We start from the raw sequence: 27,425 nt of genomic DNA, 5'->3' as shown, positions 1-27,425 counted from the left end.
GTGTGTGTGTGGGGGGGGAGTGTGATGCGTGGACTCAGCACAGTGGGGGCGTGGGTGAGAGGGGGAGACGAGAGGAGGTGGCAGGTGGAAGTCAGAGCAGAACAATTTAGCACAGTGGGAGTTGAGGTGCGGAGAGGCATGGGGGGGAGGGTGAGGGCGGGGCCGTGGCATGGGTCGGCGGGGGGGGAATTAACAGTTGTCAAGGAAACAACCCCCCTCCACCACCACCACCACTAGCTCCCCCAAGCCTGGACCCTACCCACAGTCCTCCACGGCTCCCTTGTCTCAGTCGTTCCGAATAGGAGAAGAAAAATCCTTCAGGTGACGCAAGGAGTGAGGCAAGGGGAAAAGTTCTGAGCACTCAGGGTGGGAAAAGTGATCGGATCATTTTTGTTTGGTTAGACAATGGTAAGCGAGGGGCCTTGGGTGGAGCCAGGCCTGAGTGACCGGTGCCAGTATGGACTCGAGAGGCTGAAGCAGAAGAGATGTGTAAGACTGACAGTGGTGAGATCATTTTGTAATCTAGCCCTCTAACTCCTTCCCGTTCTTGCTTATGCTCCACCCTCCCCCCCTGCCGCCCCATCCCCATCCGTCACCCCACCCCACCATCCCACTCCCCCTGCTCCCAGGACACAAACTCCCTGCTGTTCTGCTTGACTATCAATCCCTCCCTCTCACTTCTCCTCCTTCTTGACCTCCTCCTTCTTCTCTTCCTCCTTCTTGGCCTCCTCCTTCTTAGGCTCCTCCTTCTTGGGCTCCTCCTTCTTCTTGTCGTCCTTCTTCTCCTCTTTCTTGGGCTCCTCCTTCTTCTTGTCGTCCTTCTTCTTCTCTTCCTTCTTCTTTTCCTCTTTCTTCTCCTCCTTCTTAGGCTCCTCCTTCTTCTCCTCCTCGGGCATTGGCTCCGTGCTGAGAATGACTTTGCCAATGTTGTTCCTCTCCTGCATCTTCCTCATGGCATCGCCCACCTGGATGAGAGATGAAAAGAGGGAAGATGGTTATGTAAGGAGGGACGAAAGAGGAGAAGGTGAAAGGAGGGCAGGGAGAGATTTTAAATACACCTGTCATTGAGGAGTAGAATCTATTGAGATTCCACAGGAGCCAGTTTCTCCTCTACCAACACATTTCCACCGCACTATTGCATTCTATGCTTATAATCTTCTATTTTGATAGGAACACATCTTATAAACCCACAAATATGACTTTAATATGCAGTATATTTGAAATTACATTTGTTTAGACAAGCCTTCAATAATCTTGGAGAGGAAATGAGATGACACGCAGCAAAGAAACAAATGGAGGGAGTAACATACTGCAAATAGAGTTTTTCAAATATTACATTTTCCATCGGTTCATTATCTAAAACGCTGATCCTTTCAACACTTGAGTTTCAAATTAATCTAATCCCAATCCAATACACTGCAACAGGGCTCTTATTATTATATTATATTATTATAAACAGTCTAAGGTGCAGAGTGAAGTCAAACAGACTTTGTGCTCATCCTACCTGGTTTATCTGCAATGATGATTTTATAGTCAGAGTTTTTTTTATAAAATGAAACCCTGTGATAGCGAATTAAATACAAGTTTGAGTGATTTACTGAGCTGACCTTATTTTTTCATACATTGCATGTCAGCTCTTTCAATGGTCTAAGTGCTCTATATTCAACTCAATATAGAGCATTATAGCAACAATTAACAATGTGCGTTTACTTTGAATAGTTGCTAAAGAGGAAGCGATTCTATGAATGTTGTTGCAATGAACTCACAACAGTCAGATATGATGGAATAAAAATAAGGGAAATTAGTCAAAGGATCTAGCTGTGATTTTGACCTGGGGTTTGACCCAGTTGTCGATTGCTGCTGTGGTTTATCAGAGGAAGTAGAAGAAGACACGGTCAACTCAGCCCCCAGTGACTGCCGCAGAGCACAGGTCACCTGTTTATTCCAAATAAAAAAAGGGGTGATGCTGCGGAACATTATATTTTGTTTGAGGAAAACAACAAAGGGGCAAATCAAACCATTACTTATTTTATTACATATCCATATTCTGCTAATTGAGACATTCGTTTCACTTCTAACAGGCTGCGGCTGTGGATGACTAGGTGCTGGATTTTTTTAAAAAATCTTCTACTTCGACTGCTTATATCATGATTTATGAAGAGTAGTTGTATAACTCAATTTGAATTGATTTCATTGTCTTTTTATGTGGCAAAATCACTAATGAGGCCAATAAAATGATGATCATAATAGTTTGAACTCTTTTTCTGGTGATGGGGAAACCATTGAAGATGAATAAATCAATAAACCGCTGCTGGAAGATAGAGCTTCCTCACAGCCTAAGAGAAATGGAAGTCAGAAGTGGTTAATCAAACGTGTATCACGGAGGATCTTTGACCACAGTCACAATTATTTTTTTATATAGTTAAAACTGACGGTAGAAAAAGCTCTGTAAACACCATGAGGTTTTAGCTGAGGGAGGATCGTCTGTCAATCATAACGAAGAGAGGAGAGTCTTATCGCCGGTCCAGCCCCACCCTCCTCTTGACCGCAGAGCTCTGTCCACTGTCTGTTCTCGTCTCCATCACCACCCGCCCCCCCCCCCTTTCCATTGCCCCTATTCGTGCGAGGCAGGCAGACCACCTAACGACCAGTGCCACGGCAACGGGACCATCTCCTAGCAACGTAAAGCCTGGCTGAAACGTGGCCCTGACGACTCAGACACATGGGAAAGAGAGAGAGGAGGTGTTGGAGGCTTGGGGGGATGGAGGGAGCAACTGGTGTCCTGATATTGAAAGGGAGGGAGGGAGGGGTGAGTCCGGGAATCATAAGAATCATCTTCAATGTGAATGAAAGTCACAGTGAGAGCGACTGAGGCTCTTCATTGCGACTCCGCCCACCTCCACCCTTTGCTCTCTTAAGATCCCTCAGCCTCTCTGGCTCCCAGGCATCTGCTATATTTGCAGCTACAGACACGGCCGTTATCCTCCTGGGTATCGGTGCAGATGTAGATAATGAAAGAGAAACCACAGGAGGGAGGGAGAGCGCTGAATTTTAATTATTGCTTCAATTATTGATTATTGGAGCAAAAACAAGGGGTGAAAATTAAAGAAAAGACTGTGATGGATGGGGTCAAGGCCTGGTGTCTGTAATCAGGCTGTAATAAAAGACACTATTCGTTATAATATAACAGCTTTTCGTCTTGGATGATACTATGGGTGTCAGTGTTAGCAGTCATTTATCCAAAGCTTTAAAACACCAAGCCAGAGTGAAATATACCTTCTTCTCTCCTCTGTTTTTTCCACCCTCCATCTTTTTCATACATCAGGGCCCCTCCCTGAGACAGACGCACACACTGACTAAAGGATGTCACCATAGCAACAAGAGAGAAAAAGCAAAAAAGAAAAGAAAAGCTACACAGTGAGACCGGAGAAGTGGGGAATACGGCGAGTTGGAGAGAGACACAGAGGGAGTCAATAACCCAAAGACAGAGAGAAAGAGTCTGATATGAAGAGCGGGGCAGATGGAGGGGCAGAGAAAGGGCGTCAGATGGCGGAGAAAGACAGCAGGTGTTTGTCTCTCTCCGGCAGCAGCCACGCAGGCCAAAATACTGACCGGCTCCGACTTGGACAACAGAAGATGTCAGCCTCCGACTCCATCTCTCTCTCTCTCTCCCTGTGTGTATTTCACACTCTCTCTATTCATATGTGCTCGCAGCGTTAATTTTGTCGGCAACAATCTGACTCTGTCTTTCCCAGTGAGTTATGACACTGTGCGTTTTGTGGCCAAGCTCTGCCTGTTGAATGCATGTCTTATTGAATCTGGGGCCACACCCAGCTCCAGCAGATCCCCTCCTCCACCCACAGAGTCACCTGACATCCACAGTCATTGTGGGTGACTGCTACGTAAGCACACGGTGGAAGAACCCGTGTCTTTCATGTGTGAACTCACCCTTGTCACAATGAGTCATTCCAACTGAGGCGCTCAGGGACGCTTTTAGTTACATTAACAAACAGGCGTGAAAATCCAGATATATGCAACTCATAGAGTCTATCATCATATCCACATTTAGATTCACCAGATACCGATTTTTATTAGGATCCGCAGGAAATTGCACACATTCCCCAATTCCAACCCCCTTACTATGTCAGATTTTTCATCAAGATTCACACATAATTCTCCTAGATGCAACACAAAATTTGGAAAAAAGCAAGATGTCGCAATTTTTAAGAAAGGGACAAAACATTCCTGGATCCACCCTCAGATCTGGATCCACATCAAAACTAATGAGTTCTTTCCTGACCCATCCCAAATCCTTCCATTAAGTTTCATGGAAATCTGTCCAGTTGATTTTGTGTAATCCTACTACTATCAAACAAACAATAATTGTAGAGAATTTCAGAATGAATCCAAAATCCACATTAAAGACAATGGTGTGCAGACACAGACCTGCTCGAGATGCCAAGTGGAGTCAATGCGGGGCTTGACCTTTCCCTGCTTGTACAGATCCAGGATGATGTTCATGGCCTCCGTGATGAGCTCGGTCTCCCCGTCCAGGTAGCCCAGGTGGAAGCCGCACACTGACTTGTTTCCCTGGATGAGGCTGAGTGTGTGGATGGAGAACTGGTGGTACCAGTTCTTGGCCACGGCGATCAGGTTCTTCTTCTGGCCCGCCAGCATGTTCGCCGCACCTGACGGAGAAGGATGGAGAGAGGATGGAAACGGGCCTGAATCTCTACTGCATGTGTTTTTTGCCAGCACCTGACTCACTTTGCCCTTGCCTGATCATTAGCTTGAAATTTTGATGTAAGTATATTTTAAGTCATCTAAAAGAATACTATAACTTTTTATTGTTGCTTAAATGTGTCAATTTTCTGCCTGGGCCTGTGATTAATATTTGTTGGTGTTTGGAAAAAATGGACAATTTGAAGATATGAGCTTTGTCACTGGTGATGTCCTCTTTTCTTTTCTTTTTTTCAAATTTCCTGGCATCTTATTGACCAAACAATTATTGACAAACATAAAACATACTCATATTTCAGTGACAAGGCATCAACTCCAGTCAGGTGCCTCTACTTCCTGTTTTTTTTTGTTCCGCCTCTCAGCGTCTCCCTCCCCCGTGAACACCTCTTTAGCACTTCGGCTCCGACTGTCACCACATCACCTTCTTCTCCTTCAGCCTCCTGTGCTCTCGCTGTATCTGCATCTCTCTCAGGGGAATGGGGGGGGGACACAAAGCTCGCTCTGAGAGAAGAGAAGGACCAAGTCTGCTACATTCAGACACATTCCAGGTTTCGTGTGCATAGAACGCCCATTGTCCCACCATGCATACTTCTGATAAGCTGGAAGAGAAGAAGCCAGCGCAGAGGGACTGGGCGGTCGGGGTGCGGCCTGTGGGAGGGGGGTTGCTGGTTGGGGTGAGAGAGGATGTGGGGGCACCATGCTGGATATTGGATTTTTTGTGCAACATGCAAAGGCAGGGCCCTGTTCTCCATGGATGCCGACCCTGCCCACTGTTGCATGCATGCTGTTCCCGATTGGCACTGCGGCACAGCAAGCGTATAGGGCCTACCCACGGATGACACACAGCGCACTGAGGACACGGACCTCTGCAGAGGTCACGCTGCCCACCAGGAAGCAGCTTTACTCCCCAGCAAGTTTGATGCACTGTGCTAACTGCAGAGGGGTTTCGAGATTTCATTCTGAAATCACTGAATATGAAGCCTTATTTTCCTATTAATTGGATGGTAAAGAACTTATTCATGGGTAGATATGTGAATAGATGCTAGTTTGTGCAGGTAAGAGTCCCCTTAAATTAAAACAGTCCTTAAAGCTAAGGCCACATTACCTTATCTCAACTGCATATTGGTGGTAGTTACAGGATTCTAATCCTATTTATTACAATATAGTGCCTGAAAAAAACACCCAAATGAAACCAATTTAGATCCACTAGATAAAATGCATATTTTCATGTTTTATGCTCTATACTGATGCGGTGAATGTTCTTCAACTGCAGAGATGTTTTGTGATTGAACCAAATGGCCTATTTATGGGAATCTTTATGAATGGATGTTTGTTTGTGCAGGTAACTTTAACAGTAAGGTCAGTGCTTCTTAGCATGCTAAAAAGCATTAAATACGCCATGTTGAAATCCTGATTTGCGTACGTAGAACACTTTTAGCATACAAGACATTTGCTACTGGAAATTGAGGTTAGATTTTTACGGGTCTTTGGGGGAATGCACTTTCTTCTGAATCTGATTGTGTTGTTTTGGATCAGTGATGTAGGCGAATATTTTTCCATAGTGACGGTTCCATCAAATTCACATTGTTGAACACTCAGGTAAAGGATACCTTTTATTTGACTTACCATAGGTGATAAGTTTGCCCATAGGCTTCAGCAGGTTGTAGGCCTTATGGGTGTCCGATCCTCCGAGAGGGTCCAGGATAATGTCCAGCCCTGCAGCAGGAGAGATAAGAAGGGGACAGTTATCGCTGGTTTGAGTTCAGAGCGAGCAGCCTGCCAAGTCTCTTCAGCGGCCCCCTCCGCATGCCAGAGTTGACTAGGAGTAGCGAGCGTTGTGCCAAGTTGTGCCATGTTTACATGGAGAGGAGCCCGTGTACCTATGCCAAGAGAGGAGCGGAGGAGAGCGGAGCAAGATCCCTCTTGTTTTATGTTTTTCATTCTTGTCACTGATAAGACAAGACGGATAAAATCTCTGTCCATTACAGTTCATTCCATTCCTGGAAGACGGAATAACAAACAAGCCCGCCTCTGAGCAGACGGTAAAGCATGGCAACCTAACTATTAAGCTCCCTGATTAACGTCTCTACCATGTCGGCTCAACCTTAATGACGTTCCTTTGTGCCAGAGGGGACTCCTCAAATTGGGCTACCCCTGCTTGCTCCAGTAAACCCTGGCTGTATTGATTTGGAGAGGCTCACAGCGGGACTCTGCCTTGACCACAGCGCAATGAATTGACGGCGCGCCAAAGACAGGGAGGAAAGGTAGCGAGCAGGACTGCACATTGATCCAGGGCCTCTAATTAGATACATTCTGTCTAAAGTGTCAGTTCTCGCTGTCTTCCTATCCGTCTCTCTCTGCCTGTCTCTCTGTGCTACAGCGAACAGAGGCGGGTTGGAGAGGCGACTGTGAAATGATCCTCGGCATAAAGAGTCTACATCCTGGGAGGAAAACAGAAGAGAGCAAAAGAAGAAACAGGAACTGGGCGTTTTGTCTTTTTCTTTTTTCATCTAGCTTAAAAGCAGCATTTTCTTTGTGCTCCATTGTGAGTCCAGGAGCACATTTAAATAAAACTCTGCAGAATACATTTCATTACACTACATTATCGATGTTAATGAGAATCCACAACGTCACTGCTCAGTTCAATGAGTTTGTTGGTAGGGGAAAATGACTCCCTACATGCTGTCTAGTGCACATGGCAGCAAGCTCTGTGGAGAATTGTGTCAAGAGAGAAAAAAACACAAGTGTATGAAAATGCTTCATCTCACTGTCGGCAGTTTGTTCAGCACCGTTCAACAATCGCTGCAGTCACACAGTATTGCTCTGTGCCGGTGGGAACATTGATCTGGACTATTTCTCTATGAAACAATCTCAGTGCCTATAACTGTAAATTGTGACTAATAGACGGTCTAAACAGGGCCAATTTGAAAACGTTATTTCCAGTCACACACAAACTTCTGATTCAGAGACCTTTTAACAGATAAAAATGGACATCAGGACATTTATCATGATAAATGTCATATTATTATGTATTTTAAGTTTAAAGACAGACGTTGCTCCAGAGTGAAGGTTGTGGTTTTTCCATTCATTCATCTATTGTCTATACTGGTTTGTGGTGAAGCTGGAGCCAATAAGCTGACATTGGGTGAGAGGTGGTGCACACCCTGGACTGGTCGCCTGCCAGTGCATCACAGGGCCAGCATACAGAGACAGAGAATCATTTATACTCACGTTCACACATACGGTTCAATTAAAGTCTCCAATTAACCTAACCCCATTCTGAATGTCTTTCTACTGTGGGAGGAGGCCGGAGCACCCGGAGAAATCCCATGCATATACGGGGAAAACATGCAGAATCCCAACAGAAAGATCCCAAACTAACTGGGATTTGTACTGGGAGGTGGCAGAGCCAACCACCGCACTGCTATGTCACCAGGAAGTGGTATTAACTCTTCTTCATAAGGAGAAAATTACACTTGATAACGATAATTAGTTATTGCTCCTCATTTCGTTTGCCCAATGATTGAGCAATATATCGATTATATGCTGAGCCTTTGTCATTTTGCTATTGATTAAATAATATATTGCACTATTTATTGATACTGTGTTAATGCCCAGCCCCTAGCAGGGAGTCAAGTGTTTCACCTTTTGGACTGATCTTGCGAACTTCCTCCACGTAGTCCTTGGTGCGATAGTCGATGGGATGCGTGACTCCGCCCTCTCCGATGGTCTCGTGCTTGCTGGCTGATGCGGTGCCGAACACAGTCACATCCTTCACTGTCTTGCACAGCTGGGTGGCTGCGATGCCGACACCACCTGGAATAAGAAAGGTAGGGTTAATTAAATTGCCATTAATGAATTTGTGGAGAAAATATCAATTGGGGGGACATGTGATTGATTCCGATGCAAAGAATATATGGATGAGGATTCAAGATCAATGTACGTCTGTTCAAGAACACCAAAAATTCCCAGTCCTCATATACCTTCTTTGACAGCTGATGTGATTTACATTATTTATTGTCCCCCAACAAGACCGTCAATAACAGCAGTGGATGTGTTTTGCTCCAGGGTATGCAAAGAGGGAATTGAACACAATCACATTACCCCAGCTGGCCTGGGGAGAATAGACACCCACACACAGATGCACAGAGACACACACATCCAACTCTGGAAGAAGTAGACATTGTAGCTCAGATGGCACATCCCATTTTTTGGTTCCCTTACACAAAACAACATCCGTAGAAATTCCACAGGACGAAAAAGAATGTCCCTGAGGTATCTGTTTTTGTTGGGAAAGGAGAACGGGATCATTCTATCGCAAATCACTTAACCATGGCTCCCTATAACAATGCCTGCTAAAATCAAAATGTGCTCCATTGTCCGAGATAACTTTTAAAGATTACAAGCTGAGAGAATGTGCACTCTCTGGATATCTGCAATTGTGTTCGTTGTATTTGGACGTGTGTACAAATGCCTCAGCCGGTGTTTGCCAAGGCAGCCAGAGCAAGAAGTAATAAGTTACTGATAAGCAGGGACTTGTTTGAACTGGAGGCCGACTGGAGGATTTGAAGTGAACGGCATCCATAAAGGTCATTTACTCCTTTAGTCCTAAGTAAAGAGCACATCTGATACCAAAGAATCAAACAACACGTGAGATTCACCAACATCCCTTTAAATGGCATAACTAGGGCTGAGGAACAAGTTTATATGAAACTAATGATCAAATCACGATTTGCTCACTTACACAGGCGAACTAACACCAAACATTTAGGATGCACGCCCAGTAAGATTATCTGAAAGGCAGGACGACATACGCACTTGGCATGTGTATTGTTGAAGGCCTGAGGAGGTACAAGATTACATTTGGTGCGATGTGATAAGTTGAATATTAATTAACATTGAATAAACAGACGAACAGCACAAGTGATGTGATCATGAGACTCTGGCCACTAAGCCGAGCTTCACTGAACTTACAGGTGAACAGCTCTTTGTGCAGCTGGGGGGGGGGGGGGGGGGGGCAGCTTCATGGTTCTGTGCACTGAGTCCTGCAGCAGGTCTTCACTTGCCGTGGTTCGATCACTGCAGGTCACTTTTTTACGGTTTCAGATAAGAAGCCGCAACCAGCATCGTCACCACAGACCAAACAAACAGCCCGTTCCAAACAGACACTGCAAATAGTTTAAATAAATTAGAGAAAAATTAAAATGATGAATCATCATTACTTCATCCAGTCGGTCTAGTTCATTTATTTTATGATTTATGTGAAGAATATTGCCATGTTAATAATTTCTTCAGATCGGTACACTGATGCACCTCTGCTCCCTTCATCACTTCACGAAACTTATTTGAAGTGAGCTGAATAGCACAATTTCCTCAACGAAATCTTGGCAGTTTCTCTCTGATGGTCAAATAAAACCAGCTTGAACTGAAAGGCTGAGGCCAAATCAGATGAACCTCTTTATTCATCTCTGACCCAAATCGCTCCGTGTTAATACGTGAAAAAGTTTATTCGCGTCTCTGCACGCAGTGGTTACAGAAATGGTTCCCAGATGGAAAAAAATAAAGTCGGAAAACGAATATGATCCCATTCATCATCCTTAATGTCAGTGTAAAGACCGAACACCGAGCGTCAGTGTGAGACGGACAGGCTGCTCTGCATTGCTGTGTAATCGCACACGCTGCCGAACACTGAGCGGAGGACTGATGAAAACACAGAATCAATGCCGTTAGATGGGAGCGTTGTGGCGGCGGCTTCTGTGTTACAACTTCACCGTCACTCGTCTCATGTCCTCAGCAAGAAACCAGGTTTGTGTTGCCAGGGAAACCTTGGCCAATTTGCCAACAATGACTGAGCAAGGGGAGCCATTTTGTTTCATTGACGGCTCTGCCATCGAACACACACGGTCTGTCAGTCTGTCGTCAGTTGGCATTTGACAGACCGGTGCAATCCACTGAACTTCATCATCCGTGAATATGTCTCTAGAATAGTCGGGTATTATTCATGGTAAAATCAAAGGGCTGTGTAGTCACAGTCAAATGTGAGGCATAATGCGCTTCTACAAATATTTTGACACACGCAAACTTAACAAGCAAATGTGCATGTTTGCCTTTGACACATTATGTGAGCTCTAAAGGTGTTAAGAGCTTGTTTTTATTACATGGCTGTGTCACGTAGTAGCAGCCAGGCCTCAGACACAAAAACAGGCGTGAAGAGGTGTCCAACAGGATGATGCATCCATTGCTCCAGGCACTCACATATTAATATTTAACTAACGCTGCTGTCATAAAAACAGCATTTCCCCTTCTGTGTTTACTTGAATGTGTTGCAGAGCCAGGGGAGAACAACCTCAGCGAAACAATCAGTGCTTATACTCATCATATTGCTTTACTGTTCTTATTTTCTCACAGTAAGCCTCAATTTGCGATCAGAAGTCTTTTTTTTTTATCAAAATCTGGGTGAGGAAAAACAAGTTTCCACGGAGAGATTGAGCCGAGAGAGGAAGAAGAAGAAGGTACCGTCTCTGAAACTCCTGAGAACAAACTCCTGATATCCCATCACAAGACTGCTAAGCCATGCCAAGAACCCCTTTCCGCGCCCCTACACGCACCACGCACACACACACACACACACACACACACATCCATACATACACAGATCTCAAAAGAGCAAAACAGACAGGAGCAGGACTGCAGCCTTAAACAGTGTCTGCTAATCTTCACAAATATGCACAGAGATTAAAATATTAACCTTTAATCAACTCAGTAGTTTAGTTCCCGTTGCTTCCCTGGTTTCCTGATTTATAGTTTCTCCTCTTTACCAGAATCCTCTCTCTCGGTGGAGGTGGACTGTGATTGAGGGCCATCAACAAACACTTACCCATTGCACAGGAAACAGAGAGCAGCTTAAGCGAATTCTTTTAAATTAGGGAAATGTAAAAAAAAAAAAAACGTCCACATATCCATTTGTGTGTCTCAGGAGGAATGGGGCACACAGCAGGGGTTTGTCTTTCCCTGAATCCTTTACATACTCGCATTCTGGCACCAATTGCACTTGGCTTCCATAACATGACTGTTAGCAGCAACAAGGAATTTCCCCCCAAAACACAGAGGAGTCCACACTGACACTGAGGCCACTGTTATTGCTCCACACCCAGAGTTCATTCAGGAGCGGACAGGGACTTCAGACGTGTTCTTTCGGAATCGTAAGAAAAACACTGTGTCTGCTGTGTCTAACTTCCCAACTTACTGTCAAGCTACGTGCACACTGACCGCACACATTTTTTTTTGGTCTAAATACAGATTATGTCACGGCAGAGCATTTGTGAACTGCGTGAGCCGGGCAGCGATGTTTAAATGTGAGAGGGGGGACGTGTTTGGAGACACCAAAGAGATGACTGGTCCCTGATCGCTGAGCTCCATGTGGTTTTCTTGTTCGACTTCTCCTGCATTTGTTTCCACACTTACTGAATGACTCTCTCCTTCCTTAGCCCTATCATTATCTTTGCGGCCGACAAAGAATGGAATACAAATGTGGACCCAGGCATCTCTTTTTGACCCACACTCGCTGTGGCGTTGCAACACCAACAAAGCAGAAACCAAATAAATGAACATTTTATCGCCACTCTCTGCAGAGGAGTACAAATAGAGTCGCGTAATGGCGACAGGAGATGTGGTTTGGTGTTTGTGAATGTGCACTCCGGAGGTATTACTCTGCATTATGTAACCCTGCTGTTTTTCTTGGATGAGTGTGTAAGTGTGTGCCTTTGTGCGTGTGTGCTCACATTGTGGGCTTCGTGAGCAGTGTAATGTGCTCGCTCTGATGGCGAATTTCTCCCAGTGCAGCTCGCAGGAAGCACATTTCTATTTACTGAGTGAGTATATTAAAAAAAAACATCCTTCGCTTGTGTGTAAAATTGAAACAGACACAAAGACAGGACACGGAAAAAACACATCGGCTGTGGCTCGATTCAGGGGACACATCCTTCTGGGGACTCGGTCTATCTGGCCTAAGAGGACTGCAAAGGCCAAACTGAATTGAGACAGTCGGGTCTACAGAAGCTTTCTGTCATTGGCGTCACCAGCTTGTCCCTGCCCTTATTGCTGTTGCCTAGCGACAGAGCCGATGTTGGACATGGCAGAAGTTTTTATGCCCCTTGTTTACCATTAGCTGTTCAGTGGAGTTAGAGCTTGATACCTAAGCATCGGACATCTCCTCCCTTGGCGGGGGGCCATTACCTTCTTTGAAAAACCGTTAGCCACCGATTCCCAATGAATCATGGGATAGGTTGGCCAGAGAAGGATCCACCCATTGGAGCCAACATTTCTTGGGGATGGAAGGACGCATTTCTCAGCCGCGTTTGAAGGGAGCCTTCAAATAGGATCTAGTAGCGCTGGTGTGACTTAAGTGGTTTTCAAATGCAGCCTCTGAAGAATGCAGCACCAGAATTGAGAGACACCTATAATGTGCATCTTCATGTGTACCATTTTCTTCCCCTGCACAAACAGAGACACACACACACACACAAACACACATATAGACCAGGTGTCACGACACAGGTTTCAGACACACCTGCAGCTGCATGTTGTGGTTAGGGTGGGTCGGGGGTGGATGGGGTCATTTCGTCGCTGCAGCGATGTGCGCGTGCGCATGCAATGTGATTGGCGGGTTAGGCTGGAGGTTGCCCTGGTTTCCCTCTCCTATCAGTGCAGCTGATCTGCCGCCGGCGATGCCAGGCCCAGGGAACACAGAGACGGTTCAACCACGCAGCCCAGACTCCCGCTTGGTGGTCAGACTGAATTAGCATTCTCTAAACTGGGGTGCAACCTCCCGAGCAGACAGACTAGAGAGGGGGGGGGGGGGGGGTTCAAGGCGTCAGAGTTTTTTATCATAGCTCCCACGCAGGAATGCTGCATCTCTAAAAGTGGGAGTCGCAACTACACTTGAGCTTGTGCTTTAATATCAAGGGGCTTTGTCAGCTGGTGAAAAAAGAATGAGAATCAAATCTAGAAGGGAGTCCGGGGAGAGATAAGCTACGTAGTCATGCCATCTTCCTCTTTTCTCAAAGCCCACAATGTTTTGCAATAGTCAGTCTTCCCAAAACATTTATTTTTTTGCCCGTCATTTATCCGCCCCCCATCTGCAATCATCTGTGCACTGGAGGCTCGTAGCGCCTGAGGCCCTGCCGACAGCTCTGACTGCAGCCGCGAAGATCTACACCAGGATGCAGCTCTCATTCAAACCAAACCCAAGACATCTAGCCACGAGTGGAGCAGTCTGAGGCACAGAGATGTTTTAAAGACAGAAACTTTTACACTCACTGTTACACCTTGTTGATGGAGTTACAATGTGGGTGGAGGAATTACGGGCATCCAGGGAAAAGGAGGTTCATGTGCTGCATGGTCAATGCTAGACGCAACAGAATGGTACAAGATAAGACGTTATGCGAGACAATTGTGTTGCGTCACATGCACAACAACGACACAAACAATCACGACAGGAAGGAATCCTTTAGAAAGTTTAAAGTTCCCCTTCATGTTTTCAGCCTGTCCATTTGTTTGTTTGTGTGTTTGATTGTTTGGAGACAAGATTTTTCAAAAACTACTTGACTGATTCACAAGAAGCTTAGTGGAAGGATGTGACATGGGTCAGGAAAGACCATATCAAAGTTTTATTTTAATTGCTTTAAGCATTTTCACTGATTTCCCAGATAATTATTTTGAGGTATATGTGAGGAACTGATATCTATGAAAGAGTGAAATTTGATGTAGCTTGATTGAATGAAAGGGCACAGTTGGACCTTAGTGGAGTAATTTGCTCTACTGACTGCCATCACAGTTCATACCTGTTATCCATTTTGGTCGAATTTTGCAACTATGGCAGTTTTATTCCAAATACCAATTTCAATTTGCTCAGCTATTCTAAGACACAAAGATAAAATGATGAAAACTGATGGTTGCAGCATAAATCTATAATGAAATTAAATCATCCGGGAGAGTGAGTCGTTTTGATGGTAAAGGACACTGAGGTTATCATGGATTATAAATATTAAACATTAATATAGAGCTCTGAAAAAAAACTACCTGCATAATCAGCAGCTTGACCCCCTGAGAGGAGCATTAAGGAGGACTTGACCCCTCCACTGCTGTCATCCGTCACTGTGAAGGTTTTGCTGCACCCACATGCAGCCGCTGCAAACCTCACACATCAAATATTTTCTGGATAATCGTCAGTGCAACCTGGTGTAGCTACACTCCAACAAGAAGCAGCTGTAGATGTAAGGAAGCCTCAGTAATTGGATGGTTGGGGGAAAATAAAAAAGGTTTAATATGCCTAAATGGCTGTGAGGACGTGAGGATGTGAGGACGTGAGGAATCTGACACACAAACCTCAAACTCACTGCTCTGGAGGTTTATGAGAAGAGATGATGGATAGCATGTGTTATTCAGTAAACCAAAGCACCTTACAGCGCTATTAGCGAGTGCAGTTTGAGGAGCTCCATTTGAAACTCAACCACAACTCGGCATCGGTGCCAGAATGTCCCAAAGTCTTGACAAAGCAACTGAGCCGATGTAGCACAATTGTCAGATAAATCCGAGGACACTGGCTCCTGCGGCACCACCTAATCCATATTATGCATTCCACATCTGCAAACACAATGCGTGACACTTGACTTTGGCCTGCAGTCACTCAAGATCTCATAAATAAAAGCGTGGTGCACGTCATCATTGGGAGCAGCGGAGCCCCATATGTATGCAGGAATGCGTGGTGTGGGTGTGGTGGCGGGGCGGCCGGCCAGGGTTCATAAACATCACGACCAGTTCAGGGGGAGGTCAGAGGAAAAGCTAGTTGGCCGGTGCACAGCGAGTGGACCCACGAGATCCATCCAAATGTCACCGAACTTCCCCCCGCCCAGGCCCTCCGGGGAAAACAAAGGGGGAAACGTGCGCACGTTACCCAACAACGAGGACTATGCGGATATGGCGAGGTTGCGCAGAGGGAGCGGAGGTTACGGAGGGCCGGAGGGGGGAGGAGGAGGAGCGGAGGATGCAGATGTGTGGCGGAGAAGAGAGGCACGATGGGAGGAAGTACAACAAGCCATTGTTTGGAGAGAGAGAGAGAGAGAGAGAGAGAGAGAGAGAGAGAGAGAGAGAGGACAGGAGCGGACCCACGAGAGAGAGACTATTCACCACAGTTTACTTAAACACATGCACGCACACACACGCACATATAGAAGGATGACCTACTGATAAAGTCAAAGCACCTGTCAAACATTCAGGGGTAAAGGTCAGAACATTTACATTCAGACGTGAGAATGCTACAGATCCTGTGTTTCCTTTAATCTTCTGTGTTTCCTTGTTAATCCTTTATCATTAATATTTAGTCTGTTTCTGCATATTGTAATTCTACCACTTCTCTGCATACAGAACCTCGTTGTGCTTGGCCATAGACTGTGCATGGCTGTCTATATCCTGGATAGAATCTGTTGCTCAAGTTTCCAACATTTCTGTTCCAAATAAGGGGTTTTACACTTTAAGGGAAAGAAGGTTATGCTCATGTAAAATCAGTTTAGACACAATTATGATTTTGTGCTGTTTACATAAAGTAAAACGTGACAGTTTGGTAATTAAAAACGAATTATCTGTTAAACTCAAAGTTTCTGGGACTTTTGGGAAAGGGATACTGAAAAGTAATTGAATTTTTCCTGAAGTGATGAAATCCGTGGATGATTAGCCCAATAAACAGGTCAACCATGTGACAGGTATAGTGACGCTGAGCCCCTCAAGCTTTTACTAGAAAGATTCACTTATGAAGAGAAACTGCTCCTAAAAACAAGGTCTAGCTGCAGCAATAAGACGCTGTTGAAGTTATGTTATAGCGATGGTTTAAACAATATTTCCGAAACCACACCATGAAGGAAGCTCTGTCTTCTGTACCCTGTGGGCAGGTAATGTAGACACCTCACTATTTTATCAGTGTAAACTGGTCCAGCAGGACTGCAGTGTTGTGCTGACATGTCTGGCAAACAAAAGGATTGCAGTGTATTTAGTATATAGGACTTCTTATGAAATTGTCCGTTACAAAATAAAGCCATTTAACCGCATGCTAATACTGTCTGTGGTGAAATGGGGTGTTCACCGAGCTGTGGGCGGGGTCGGGTGGTAACACGCTACTTGTTGTTTACTGTTTACCAAAATACAACAAACCCTCTGTGTTCTGATGTCTTACTCAGAATCGATTTTGACTCAGAGACAAACATCAATTCTTGGAAGATTTTTAAAGTGAAACAAGGAATTTTAATTGAGGGAATAGTGGTGGTGTTCCACATCTTCCAGTGACTCGTCACTGCCAAATAAGTGACATTTGGAAAAGGTCAGGGCTACAAAACAATCATAATAATTATGACTATATAATATGCTGCAGTAGCAATAGAACAAGTTCAATACATATTAATACGATGCTTAAGCATTGCTCAAGCCCATGAGCAGAACACATACAATTGTTACCTCGCCCATCACCCATTCCTGCGTTTGTATTGATTTGCAATACTGAGCCACGCCCTTAATTTACATTTCCGCAATTGTGAAACTGTCGACTAATCATTTGGTGACATGTGAAATAAATTACAGACAAACTGCTCATTACAGTTAACCAGAGCTGGGTGAGGACTCGACATCGCTGGCTTTGTCCGACCTACAGTCCAAATGATTTTTGGTATGTTCTCCCTATGAGGGTTTTCTCCGGGTTCTCCAGCTTCCGTCCACAGTCCAGAGACATATAGACTTGGGTTAGGTTCACTGGTGACTGTGAGTTTGAATGATTGGTTGTCACTGTGTTTTGACCCTGTGATAAACTGGTGAACTCTCCAGGATGTACCCCGCCTCTCACCCAACCTCAGCTAGGATTGGCTCCAGCTCCCCACTCGACCCTCAAAGGATCAGTGGTATGGATAATCGACCGGTGGAAAACAGGAGATTTGTTGATTTATATTGAGTATTAAAATTGTTTGAAATTATTTCCAGTTGATCAGCTAATTGATTTATATATTTAACTTTACACTGCTGCTAACAATATGGCTAAAATTAATCCAGTGAGTAATATGAGGCACGGTTGATATTCCTCCTGTAGAATATTAGAGAATGTCAGACACACACACACACAAACACACGGACACACACAATCTCGCTTTCTCTGTCTCTCTCTGGAACTGTCACAGCCTACACCTTTGATATATCTAATCAGGGAACATCAGGAACCATTTCTGACAGACTTTGGGGTGGGTCGTCCCCCCGCTACACACAAACACGTTGGCCCAGCATCCAGCCCCATGTGAGTCATGTAGCCCTACGCTGCACAGAGACAGCGTTAAGAGCAAAATGTTCACATCTCACTCACCGGTGACAGCTTTTTTTTTTCTTTAACAACATCTACTACCATAATGTACACAGTTATTGCAGAGCTTCAAGGTCTCAGTGGAGCAGCGCTGTAATGCAGCATGATAATCATTCACACATGCAAGGGCTGACAGAAGGCAGGCAAGCAGACTGCGGAGCAAATGTTTTTGTCAGAGCCTCAGTAATGTGCTTTTACAATCCTGATGTCGGGACAGCTGGCGAGCCAAGACTGGCAGCCCGCCCCGAGAAACCAGAGACGCCGCCTGGACCGAACCGGCGGGGAAAAGCGTCTTGCACCACACTTCCACAGCATTCCTCCTATAGCAAAACATACCCCGAGCAGAAAAACCTCGGGCGATGTGTGGGTTCACAGGGATGGGTGACGTCAGCTGAATGATATTGCGAACGCAAACCTCCGGGATACCTCTGTGACCATAAATCCCACAAGTATGAGTCTGTCGTTCAGCTATTGAGGGAAATAACGGTTTCATTTGAATCTTGCACATTTATTGATCTGCATCCTTTGGAGATCCATCCACCTGGGTTGGCAGGGTTCCCTCAAAGCCCTCTGTCACTTTGTGTGCGTCCCACAGAGAAAACAGGCTCAGGTTTCATTATATACAATTTACGTCCCTGAGCCATCTACACCCACACACTCTGCCAAATGTCGAGGGACCCCTCTCTGACTCCATGTGCAAAAAAGAGTGGGAACCAGAGGCAAAGTGAGAGCTCTACATAGACCCAGCGAGAGAGAGATAGAGAAGAGGGGAGAGAACAATCATTTTTTTCTCTGTTAATTCACTCCTATTCTCTCCAGCTGGACCGACTGTGTAAACACAGCTAAATCAAATGCTCTCAGGCTCTGTACATCCGCCCCAAAGCAGGTGATTCTACTCCCTCAATCCCTATCTTTATTCCCCACCCACTCACGAACTTTGACCTTACAGTCCAGGTGGCAGGTGCTCCAGAATAAGTTTGGTGGGATCCTCTCCAAACGGCCACATTTTACATTAACAAAGAAATGTATAAACAGGAGGCTCAGAGAAGGAAGAAGTCTGATAAATATGTCAGGATGTTTCTTCGGAGCAATAACACAATCTTTTGTGTCGGCGCGCTGAGGCTTTGCAGAGGACTCGCTATGGATCTGCACAACTAGATCTACTTTGTGTCGACTTAGCGGAGAGCAGCACGCAGAGCTCTGTGCAGAATTTATGAACAATCGATGAGAGGAAACTGATTAAATGTGGTTCTCGGTTGCAGGATTGCAACATAAACCTATATTGGAGCTTTTACTGTGTGAGTTATTTAAAGCAACTAAAACAAACAGGAAAACAATGCTCATTTTAGTTAATAATTAATTATGAATCAATTTATATTGAATTAAGTAATTGCCCTTTCATGGGGAGTGATCCATCGATTCCCAACCTAAGACCGCCATAGAATAAAAGGGTGTGTGTGTGTCCTCTACGTGCAAGCCCTGTACGCTGTGTATCCTGTAACTCAGCTACCTGCAGCAGCATGGATGAGGACGCTCTGGTTGGGCCGGAGGTTGCCAAAGTCAAACAGCATCATGTAGGCGGTGATGAAGTTGACAGGAAGCGCCGCTGCCTCCTCGAAGCTCATGCCCTCCGGGATGAGGAAGGTGTGGCTCGCCGGCACCGCCGCCACCTCCTGCCAGAGGCCGAAACGGCTCAGCACCATCACCTTGTCGCCGACCTGCAACAGAAGGCACAGAATGACAGGGGCTGGAAAGAGGGTGAAGCAAAGGGCTCAGAATCTGATGCCATTCACACTTAATGAAAACAATGTGTGCTAATGCAATGTTAAACTCAAATAATCTGATGAATTATAATTTTTTTATTTGGTTTTAAGATATGTTAAAAATATTGAGTCAGAGAACACATTAAACATTACAAACTGCGGCTAATAATCTAAACAATAGCTGACAATTCAGCAGCAAATCAAAGACAAACAGTGAACTAATACTTACGAATGAATGAAACAGCTTATATGAGTGATGCAAAAATTAAATACTCCAACTCCAAGCTCTCGATACTATACAAATGCAGACTTAATGACTTAATGGCCTGAACATCAAAAGTTTTCATCAGCAATCCATGCGTTCGTCCATTAGTGACACAGTAACTCTTTCACAGTCGCACCCCGTAGACCCTGGGTCGTCAACTTATAACACCTAGTGATGTTTTGCAGTCACCAATAAGCCCAGTCACATGCTAGTGGAACTCAACATGGAGAGAACCCACGAGGGCATGGGAAGAACATGCAAACTCCACACAGAATGGCCTCAGTTGAACCGCTGTGCGAACCTGAAACCCTCTTGCAGTGAGGGGACGGTACAAACGGTGCTGCTTGTATCAGACAAAATTTAATAACCATTGATGGGCTGCAGAGATGAAGAGGTGCTTGAGTTCATCTGACCGGGGCCACAAAAGGATTGGATACCACTGCTCTAATGCACTAGAGACGCAGTCCTCTGAACCACTTGACACCAAAACTGGGGGTTTTACCACACCGAGATAAGAAGGAGCCACGTCACAGCACAATGACAGCATGGGGAGGTTTTATTCATCCACATCCACTGTATAAAGTGTCATTGTGCAAGAGTTGGGGTACAATCAGGTCACCAGTCTATCACACACAACAACAGTTGACACTCCCATTCACACCTGTGGGCAATTCAGTTTCTCCAATGACCCAAACACCGATCATCATGCCTTTGGACGGTGGGAGGAAGTCAGAGTAACTACAGGAAACCCTCACAGACACAGGGCGAACATGCAAACCTCACAGAGAGACCACATCCCTATCTTATTAAACGAAAACTAAACTAATAAATCAAGAGGCTCTACCGACAGTTCAGTTCACCGCTCGACCCCCCTGACGTGGTAATATCCTGCAAACTCACTGTTTCTTCGTCACCATGGGAATGATGTCTGTAGCGTGACGTGCAAACATGCAGCCGCCTCAACCAGCAAACCCTCAAAGAGTTTGCTCCTCGGCGGCGGAGATCATGTGATAATTTTTTACAGCACCTCGACATGACCTCTTGGTCGGTGTGATCACCTGCTGTGTTTTCACATTGAATTCTACGGACTTTCTACGGATTCTATACGAGGACGCCTGGCGTATAAAGTCTGTTGAAAACCCAGACGCCCCTCCAGAGAAAATGCAGAGGAGCTGCGGAGTTGAGTGCTTGTCTGTAAGCAGTGTTCAAGTTTAAGCGAACTCAGAGAGAGGTAACCCAATGACGAGTAAAAGGAGGAGGGAAGATGGTGTTGACTTAACAGAGAAAAATTGCAAAAAATGTATGTGTTAATTGTATTTTTCTGCCTGCTTTAGTTTAACTGTTTAATGGAAACATCAGAATCTTCTTTTTATATGATTAAATATGTAATAGTTATTTTTATCACTCAGAACCAATACTCTGACTGTGAGGAAGCCACAGGCGTAATTTAACTCCTGATCACCATCTTGTCATTTTTGTTGACTTCATATCTTATCAACAGCAGGATCCTCCGGTTCACAACTGTCTCTTTCCAGAAGGAGCAGCTCCGATGAAAACTTCCCCCAAGCGCCCTTTCTAACCAATCAGGAAAGCCTATTCTAGGGACACAGGAAACGCAGACGACTGCAGCATTATAACTCTCTTCCTGTTTTCTTCCTCCCCTTATCCACCTCTATCGACACAGCTCTCTCTCTCTCTCTCTTTCTTGCCCCGTTTCCATTAATCTCACTTTTTCTCTTCCCTTCTTTCTCTTTCACTTCCCGACTCCTTTTCCTCTCGCAACGTTAGAGCGTCTTCCTTCCCCTTATCCGCTCCCCCCGTCTCTTCCTGTCTGCGTCTCGGTCTTCTCGACGCTACCTCTTTTATCCACCATGTCTTCATCGTCCGCTGTCTCTGTCTGTCTTCCCAATCCTCTATCTCCTTTCCATTGCGAGGCGTGTCCCGTATTACCTCTTCCTCATCAGCGACGCAGGACAATGGGCCCCCATCTTCTCCCCTGGCTTCTCTCCACTCATCAGAGTCCCTGCCAGATTCTTCCCCATGGCTGAGCATAAGACAAGCTCTCTCCTCCTGGGAACGAACCCTCTCTACCCGGCCCTCTCTAATGGTCTGGAGGGAGCCATGCGCCTCGCTGTCTCTCCTCTCCAATTAGAGAGATCTCCCTCTCTCTTTCTCTTTCATACCCCATCTTTCTGTCTGAGGCTCAGTCATTTGGTTTTGTTTTAAAACTCTGCTCTCCCTTTTTCACCGTGGGCTACTTCTCCGGCCGTCTCTTTGTTACTCATGCTGACTCGCTGTCCCTCTCCCTCTCTCTCCTTCCTCCTGGGGTCTTCAAACTCACCAGTCCTGCTGCTTTAATTGGGGGTAAAGTGTGACACAAATCAATAGACGGGGGAGTTCAGGCTTTTTCCAGGAAACACACAAACAACCATGACTCACACATTCCATTCAAATGCATCGGTAGCTATTCTTCGTCGCCCAAATAAATGATGTGAGTTACTGTCAGTCACAAATAAACTGAGTAGGAACATTCAAGGCCAAGCGAGCGAGCCTTGCGACACTTCAGTTACAACATCTCCCCAGCGTGACACAGAAACACAATAACACACTTTTTGCGTTTCCCCTCTCAGCATTCATGCCACTGCGTCTAATGCAGTCACAGTTGGGGTCATGGGTATGAGAAGGCGGGGGGTGGGGGGTGGCCGCAGAACAAAGACACGTCCAGTTAACTGTATATGAATGGAGTTAATCAGATGGTGATTCAGCTTTTTTATTGGGGGGTGCAGGCCTCCAAGTCAGCTACTTCTAGGCTCGGAGCTTTGATGAAGTCAGCAAAAAAAAATAAATCAGCAAGGAAAAATAAAAGACGGGCAGAAAATGTTCTGATTCAGTGTTTATGAGTCAGGTTGAGGCATCACATGATGGTTGAATGGAACGCCCACACACAACCCCTTATGGCTCCGGCAGATGTAATTCAAATGAAACATTGATATCTCCCCGGTGTCCATAGAGGTGTTACTGTGGTTTATCACATTTTGCCCAGCACTGCTCACACACAGCTACGTCCCTGACTGGAGGGCCTACATGCTGCTTGCCACAAATCACCACATCACGCTGACACAATGTCATTTGTTCTCGACCCTGCTAGTTCAGCCTTGATGCCACGCTACAATTTAAATCTCAGAAATTTCCAGAATTTGGGGAAAAACCACAGTGGACAATCTTGGGGGGGGGGGGGGGGGGGGTGAAAACAAGGAGAAACATCTGATTTTCCTCTCTCACCCGGGCAGCTTAAGGCCGACTGTCAACAGGCCGCATGTCGAGTATGAAATCAAGCTTTGAATGTTGAGATCATGGAGAGAGGGACATGTAGCAGGGAAGAGCAGGACAGGGAGGAGGGTTTAGTTGTCCTGAGGGATAGATCGGTTTAACAGAAGGGAGAAGGAGAATGGAGGTATAAAGGGAGGGCAGCATGATAGAAGGACTCACTGACGGCACAATTGATAGAGGCAGAATCAAGAGATTAAACGAAGGAAGGAGGGATTGATAGACATGGGGAGGGAAGGAGGGCTGGAGGAAATACCAGAATGACAATGTGGGCCAGAGGAAGGTAATTGAGAACATATGGGTCAGATCCTACCAAAACTCAGAGGAAGAGAATGAGAAAAAAAAGGTCTGGAGGAAAAAAAGTGCTGATGTTTGGTGTCATGGGAGCTTCAGTGTGATTTGTGATATTTCCCCTCTCCCCTCTCTTACTCACTGGTATACTTTTTTCTGCCTGTGCTCCATTGTAGGTCATTTCGGGTGAGCTCACTGTAGATTTACTTCACTCAACTTTACCGTCGGTCCAGGGGACACTCATTTAAAAGCGGTGGCAGTTATTGAAACACAACAGGAGGCAGGGATAATAAATCCATATGAAATAATTTTTCCACATCAACAACGTCTGGGAGGCGAGTGAAGCATTTATGTAAAATAATTATGGAAATAAGTTTTAATTATAGAGAAATTTAAATAATATCTTAGAGCTGGATATTGTCTAAATGAGGATTTTTCATATCTTGAAAGAGATATCCTATTTTCTTGAAAAACTTAACTTAAGTTTAGTAAATATATCTGATATACATGTAAGGAAGCAGGCAATGACATTTGGAAACATTGGGTTCAGCGATATATTGCAATGTCAAGTAGGATTAAATAAAAATCAATCACACTTACTTAGACTCTGATGTTTTGGTTGCATCATTAAATTAAATGGCATGTGATCCATATTGCTTTGCCTGCAGTGTATGGAGGAGAAAACCCTTAGATACACCCGATTCTGGGTGTTGTCTTTGTCTATGTATGGCGTAAGTGTGTTTGTTTGTGTGTGTTTGAGTGTTTGTGTGTGAGGGAAACAGATTTACAGGCAGACTGATAAAGCTGCAGCGAGCGATTTCAACTCCCCAAAACTCTCAATGCCAGGTTCAGCACATTCCCTCTGAGTTTGCTGCCAAAAGATCTGAGAGATCTCAGTCCATTAGAAAGATTGGCTCTTGATTTTATAAGCTGAGTGCTGCAACGAGGGGGGGGAAAGTGGGGCCTCGGTGACAAGCTCTGCATTTGTGCATGTGTATGTGTGTGTGTGAGAGAGATCGTGCTTGACCTTTCAGTCCAATATACATTACTGACAATGTGGGAGAAAGCAGTTAAGTTATCTTGAAAAACACGGGGGGTCTCAAAATTCTGTGATGCCTGGCAGCCACAGGCCGCGGCCGATCACCAATCACACTCATATGGATCTGACACCTTACTAACACATGTGCCACTCCCAGCCAAATGCACTGATTCCACACTTGCATCACACATGCACTGATATCGTGTGTGTGTGTGTGTGTGTGTGTGTGTGTGTGTGTGTGTGTGTGTGAGAGGGGTGGGGGGTTATCTGCTGATATTAAGAGGCTGATGTGAGAAGAATGTGGTGCTCGAGCAGATAAACGGTGTGAGTCAACGCAGGCTGATGTGTAACGTTAGGGCTTTGTCGCCTAATTGCGTTGCAGAGGCGTTACCGTGGTGATGCCATGCAGCCAGGAGACAGGCACACAGGCCTGTGACTCATCACCCACTCCATCCACCACGCTGAAGGCAAAACTCGGTTTGATCGTGATTGTTTCGTTGAAGTTTGAACTTTAACCGTCACTTCTTAATGACTGTTAATAATTTCTCCGTGTTGACAAAGAGGGCGTGTGATCCCGTGTATCACACCGTGCTGTCTATATCTGCGACGCGCCTCGCCCTTTACGCTCGGTGCGTCTGTGCGCCACCGTCGCTCCCGGTTAACAAAAGACGCCTGTGGCTCCGGTCTCCCCACCAGTGTGAAGTCAGCCGTATTAACAACGTGACACTCCTTATTCTCCAGAATAAAGGACCCTATCAATACAAATTCGGAGAGAAACATATCTGAAGTCGTGGATATAGGAAATTAAGTTGTTTGTTATCAAGAATGATTTATTTGACGCTAAAGTTACAGCCATAAAGGTTCAACCAGGACACATCATTTTCACATTTTCAAAATGGCTTACTTTGTCTCCACAGAAACACAAAGGTGCTCATGTGACGTTAAAGCTTTCATTTTGAAGCCGGGACGGTCCAATTTCCGGTCTCATCGTGGCTTTCTCTGGTTCGCTTGACACGCCGTGGCGCACAGCAGAGCGCACCGCGTAGGCGCAGCCTGGGTGGAAAGCATCCCACGGATTTGCATGTGTTCATGTCGACTTAACATTTACTTAACACATATGTTTCGTATATGAACGCTTAGTACATCTTCACCGAGGAGACCAGTCCATTTCGTAGCCAAATACGAAGTTTATTCATCCTTGCGAACAGGCAGCACAATTGAAAACCGGGGGAGTCAAGAGGGGCGACGCCTGCTTCTGCGTTCATTGTGCTCAACTCGTGTCATTTCTACACTTTGGTTTCTTCGGTTTCCTTCTAAACAGATAATATGCAACATGAACACAACCAGGCTTCAATGCTTCACATTTTCAGATAACAAGTGTCTCGTTTTTTACGCACGAGATAATGGATGGATGAGCAGCTAAACCACACCAATAATTAACTACATAAGAGGCAGGTTGTGTTGTTAGTTTAGCTTAGTGATGACTGTTTGAACTAACAGTGTTAAATTCATTAAATCGTGAAACAGTTTGAAACAATGTGCAGCACCGGTGCCACTGCCTGAGCAGCCAGCACAGCCTGACACGCCCATATCCAGATGTAGCTGCTCAGCACCACATCCACAGAAATATTCATCATTTAAATAAAACAAAAAAGGAAACACAAGGAAATGTGACTTCAATGGACAGGAATATAAAACAGAGCGTCATGTTTGCTTACTTTTCTGTCAGTCACTTCTTCCCCTACAGCCTCCACCACCCCGGAGCACTCCATCCCCGGGGTGACCGGCGGGGACGGCAGGCGGTCGTACAGCCCCTGCCTGGCCATCAGGTCGGCGAAGTTCAGCCCGCAAGCCTTGACCCGCACCATCACCTCTCCGGCCTTGAGCACCGGCTTCCCCTTCTTCACCTGCAGCTTGACTTTATCATAGCCGCCGTAGCCGGTGAGCACCAGCGCGCGGTAGGTGAACGTCTCCTCCTCGGGGACCTTCTCTGTGGCGGCCGCGGGTGCAGCCTCTGCCTCCGCCGCGCCGGCGGGAGCGACCTCCGTCTTGGGCGGCTCGGGTTTGGGCTCCTCCGCTGGTTTGGTCTCCTGCTTCTGGTCCACGTCGTTTTGCTGCTGGGCAGGTGCGTCTTCTCCAGACATAGTTGCAGGGAGCTGAGGGACACAGTTGAGTCTGGAATCAAAAATGGACTTAAAGAAGCTTTTGTCACTTGTTGTGCTTTCGATGCCGTGCACGGGCTCGCTTGTTCGGCTGCGGGTGTTTGCTTTGCACTCAAAAAGCAACAAAAAAAGAGCGAGAGTCGGAGCTTCTTTCTCAGCAGTGTTGCATGGAAACACAGACCCCGACAAAGTGGGCTGATCAGTGGCCAGTGGCTGTCAACGCCGCGCTCTGACAGAGTGTGAGTGGGACGAGACAGAGGAAGCCTGGAAAACACGGAGAGCTGCTGAAACTCACGGATCGGCGTCTTTGTGTGTGTGTGAGAGAGAATGGGTGGGTTCGTCTCTTTGGGCAGGGCTATACGATGAGCCTATATTGCATCAAGCAGAGAGGTGATTTGCAAAAATTGTCCTTTATGGTTGGAAGCCAAATCCATTTGAAACCAGCCCT

General features: G+C 45.7%; 1 protein-coding gene across 1 annotated transcript; it reads right to left on the bottom strand.

Moving 5' to 3' along the window:
- Nucleotides 1–621: 621 nt before the first annotated feature.
- On the bottom strand, nucleotides 622–27,425 carry vat1 (vesicle amine transport 1). The gene is made up of 6 exons (XM_062409048.1): nucleotides 26,534–27,425; nucleotides 19,641–19,848; nucleotides 8,386–8,556; nucleotides 6,367–6,456; nucleotides 4,447–4,688; nucleotides 622–965 (listed from the first exon to the last, which is right to left on the bottom strand). Exons 1-6 carry the CDS (start codon nucleotides 26,957–26,959, stop codon nucleotides 675–677), a joined length of 1,428 nt encoding a protein of 475 aa, XP_062265032.1. The 5' UTR covers nucleotides 26,960–27,425; the 3' UTR covers nucleotides 622–674.

The sequence above is a fragment of the Platichthys flesus genome, chromosome 16 (assembly GCF_949316205.1).
Source record: "Platichthys flesus chromosome 16, fPlaFle2.1, whole genome shotgun sequence".
Lineage (NCBI taxonomy): Eukaryota > Metazoa > Chordata > Actinopteri > Pleuronectiformes > Pleuronectidae > Platichthys > Platichthys flesus.
This window is presented reverse-complemented; position numbering and strand designations above follow the sequence as displayed.

Bases quoted from the DNA above. Each gene is read 5' to 3' on its own strand.
- vat1 (XM_062409048.1), bottom strand. From the start codon at position 26,959: ATGTCTGGAGAAGACGCACCTGCCCAGCAGCAAAACGACGTGGACCAG. The intron at 4,689-6,366 runs GTAAGTCAAATA...CTTCTCCGTCAG, and splicing joins GGGCAAACTTATCACCTATG to GTGCGGCGAACATGCTGGCG. The intron at 966-4,446 runs GTCTGTGTCTGC...TCTCTCATCCAG, and splicing joins CCACTTGGCATCTCGAGCAG to GTGGGCGATGCCATGAGGAA.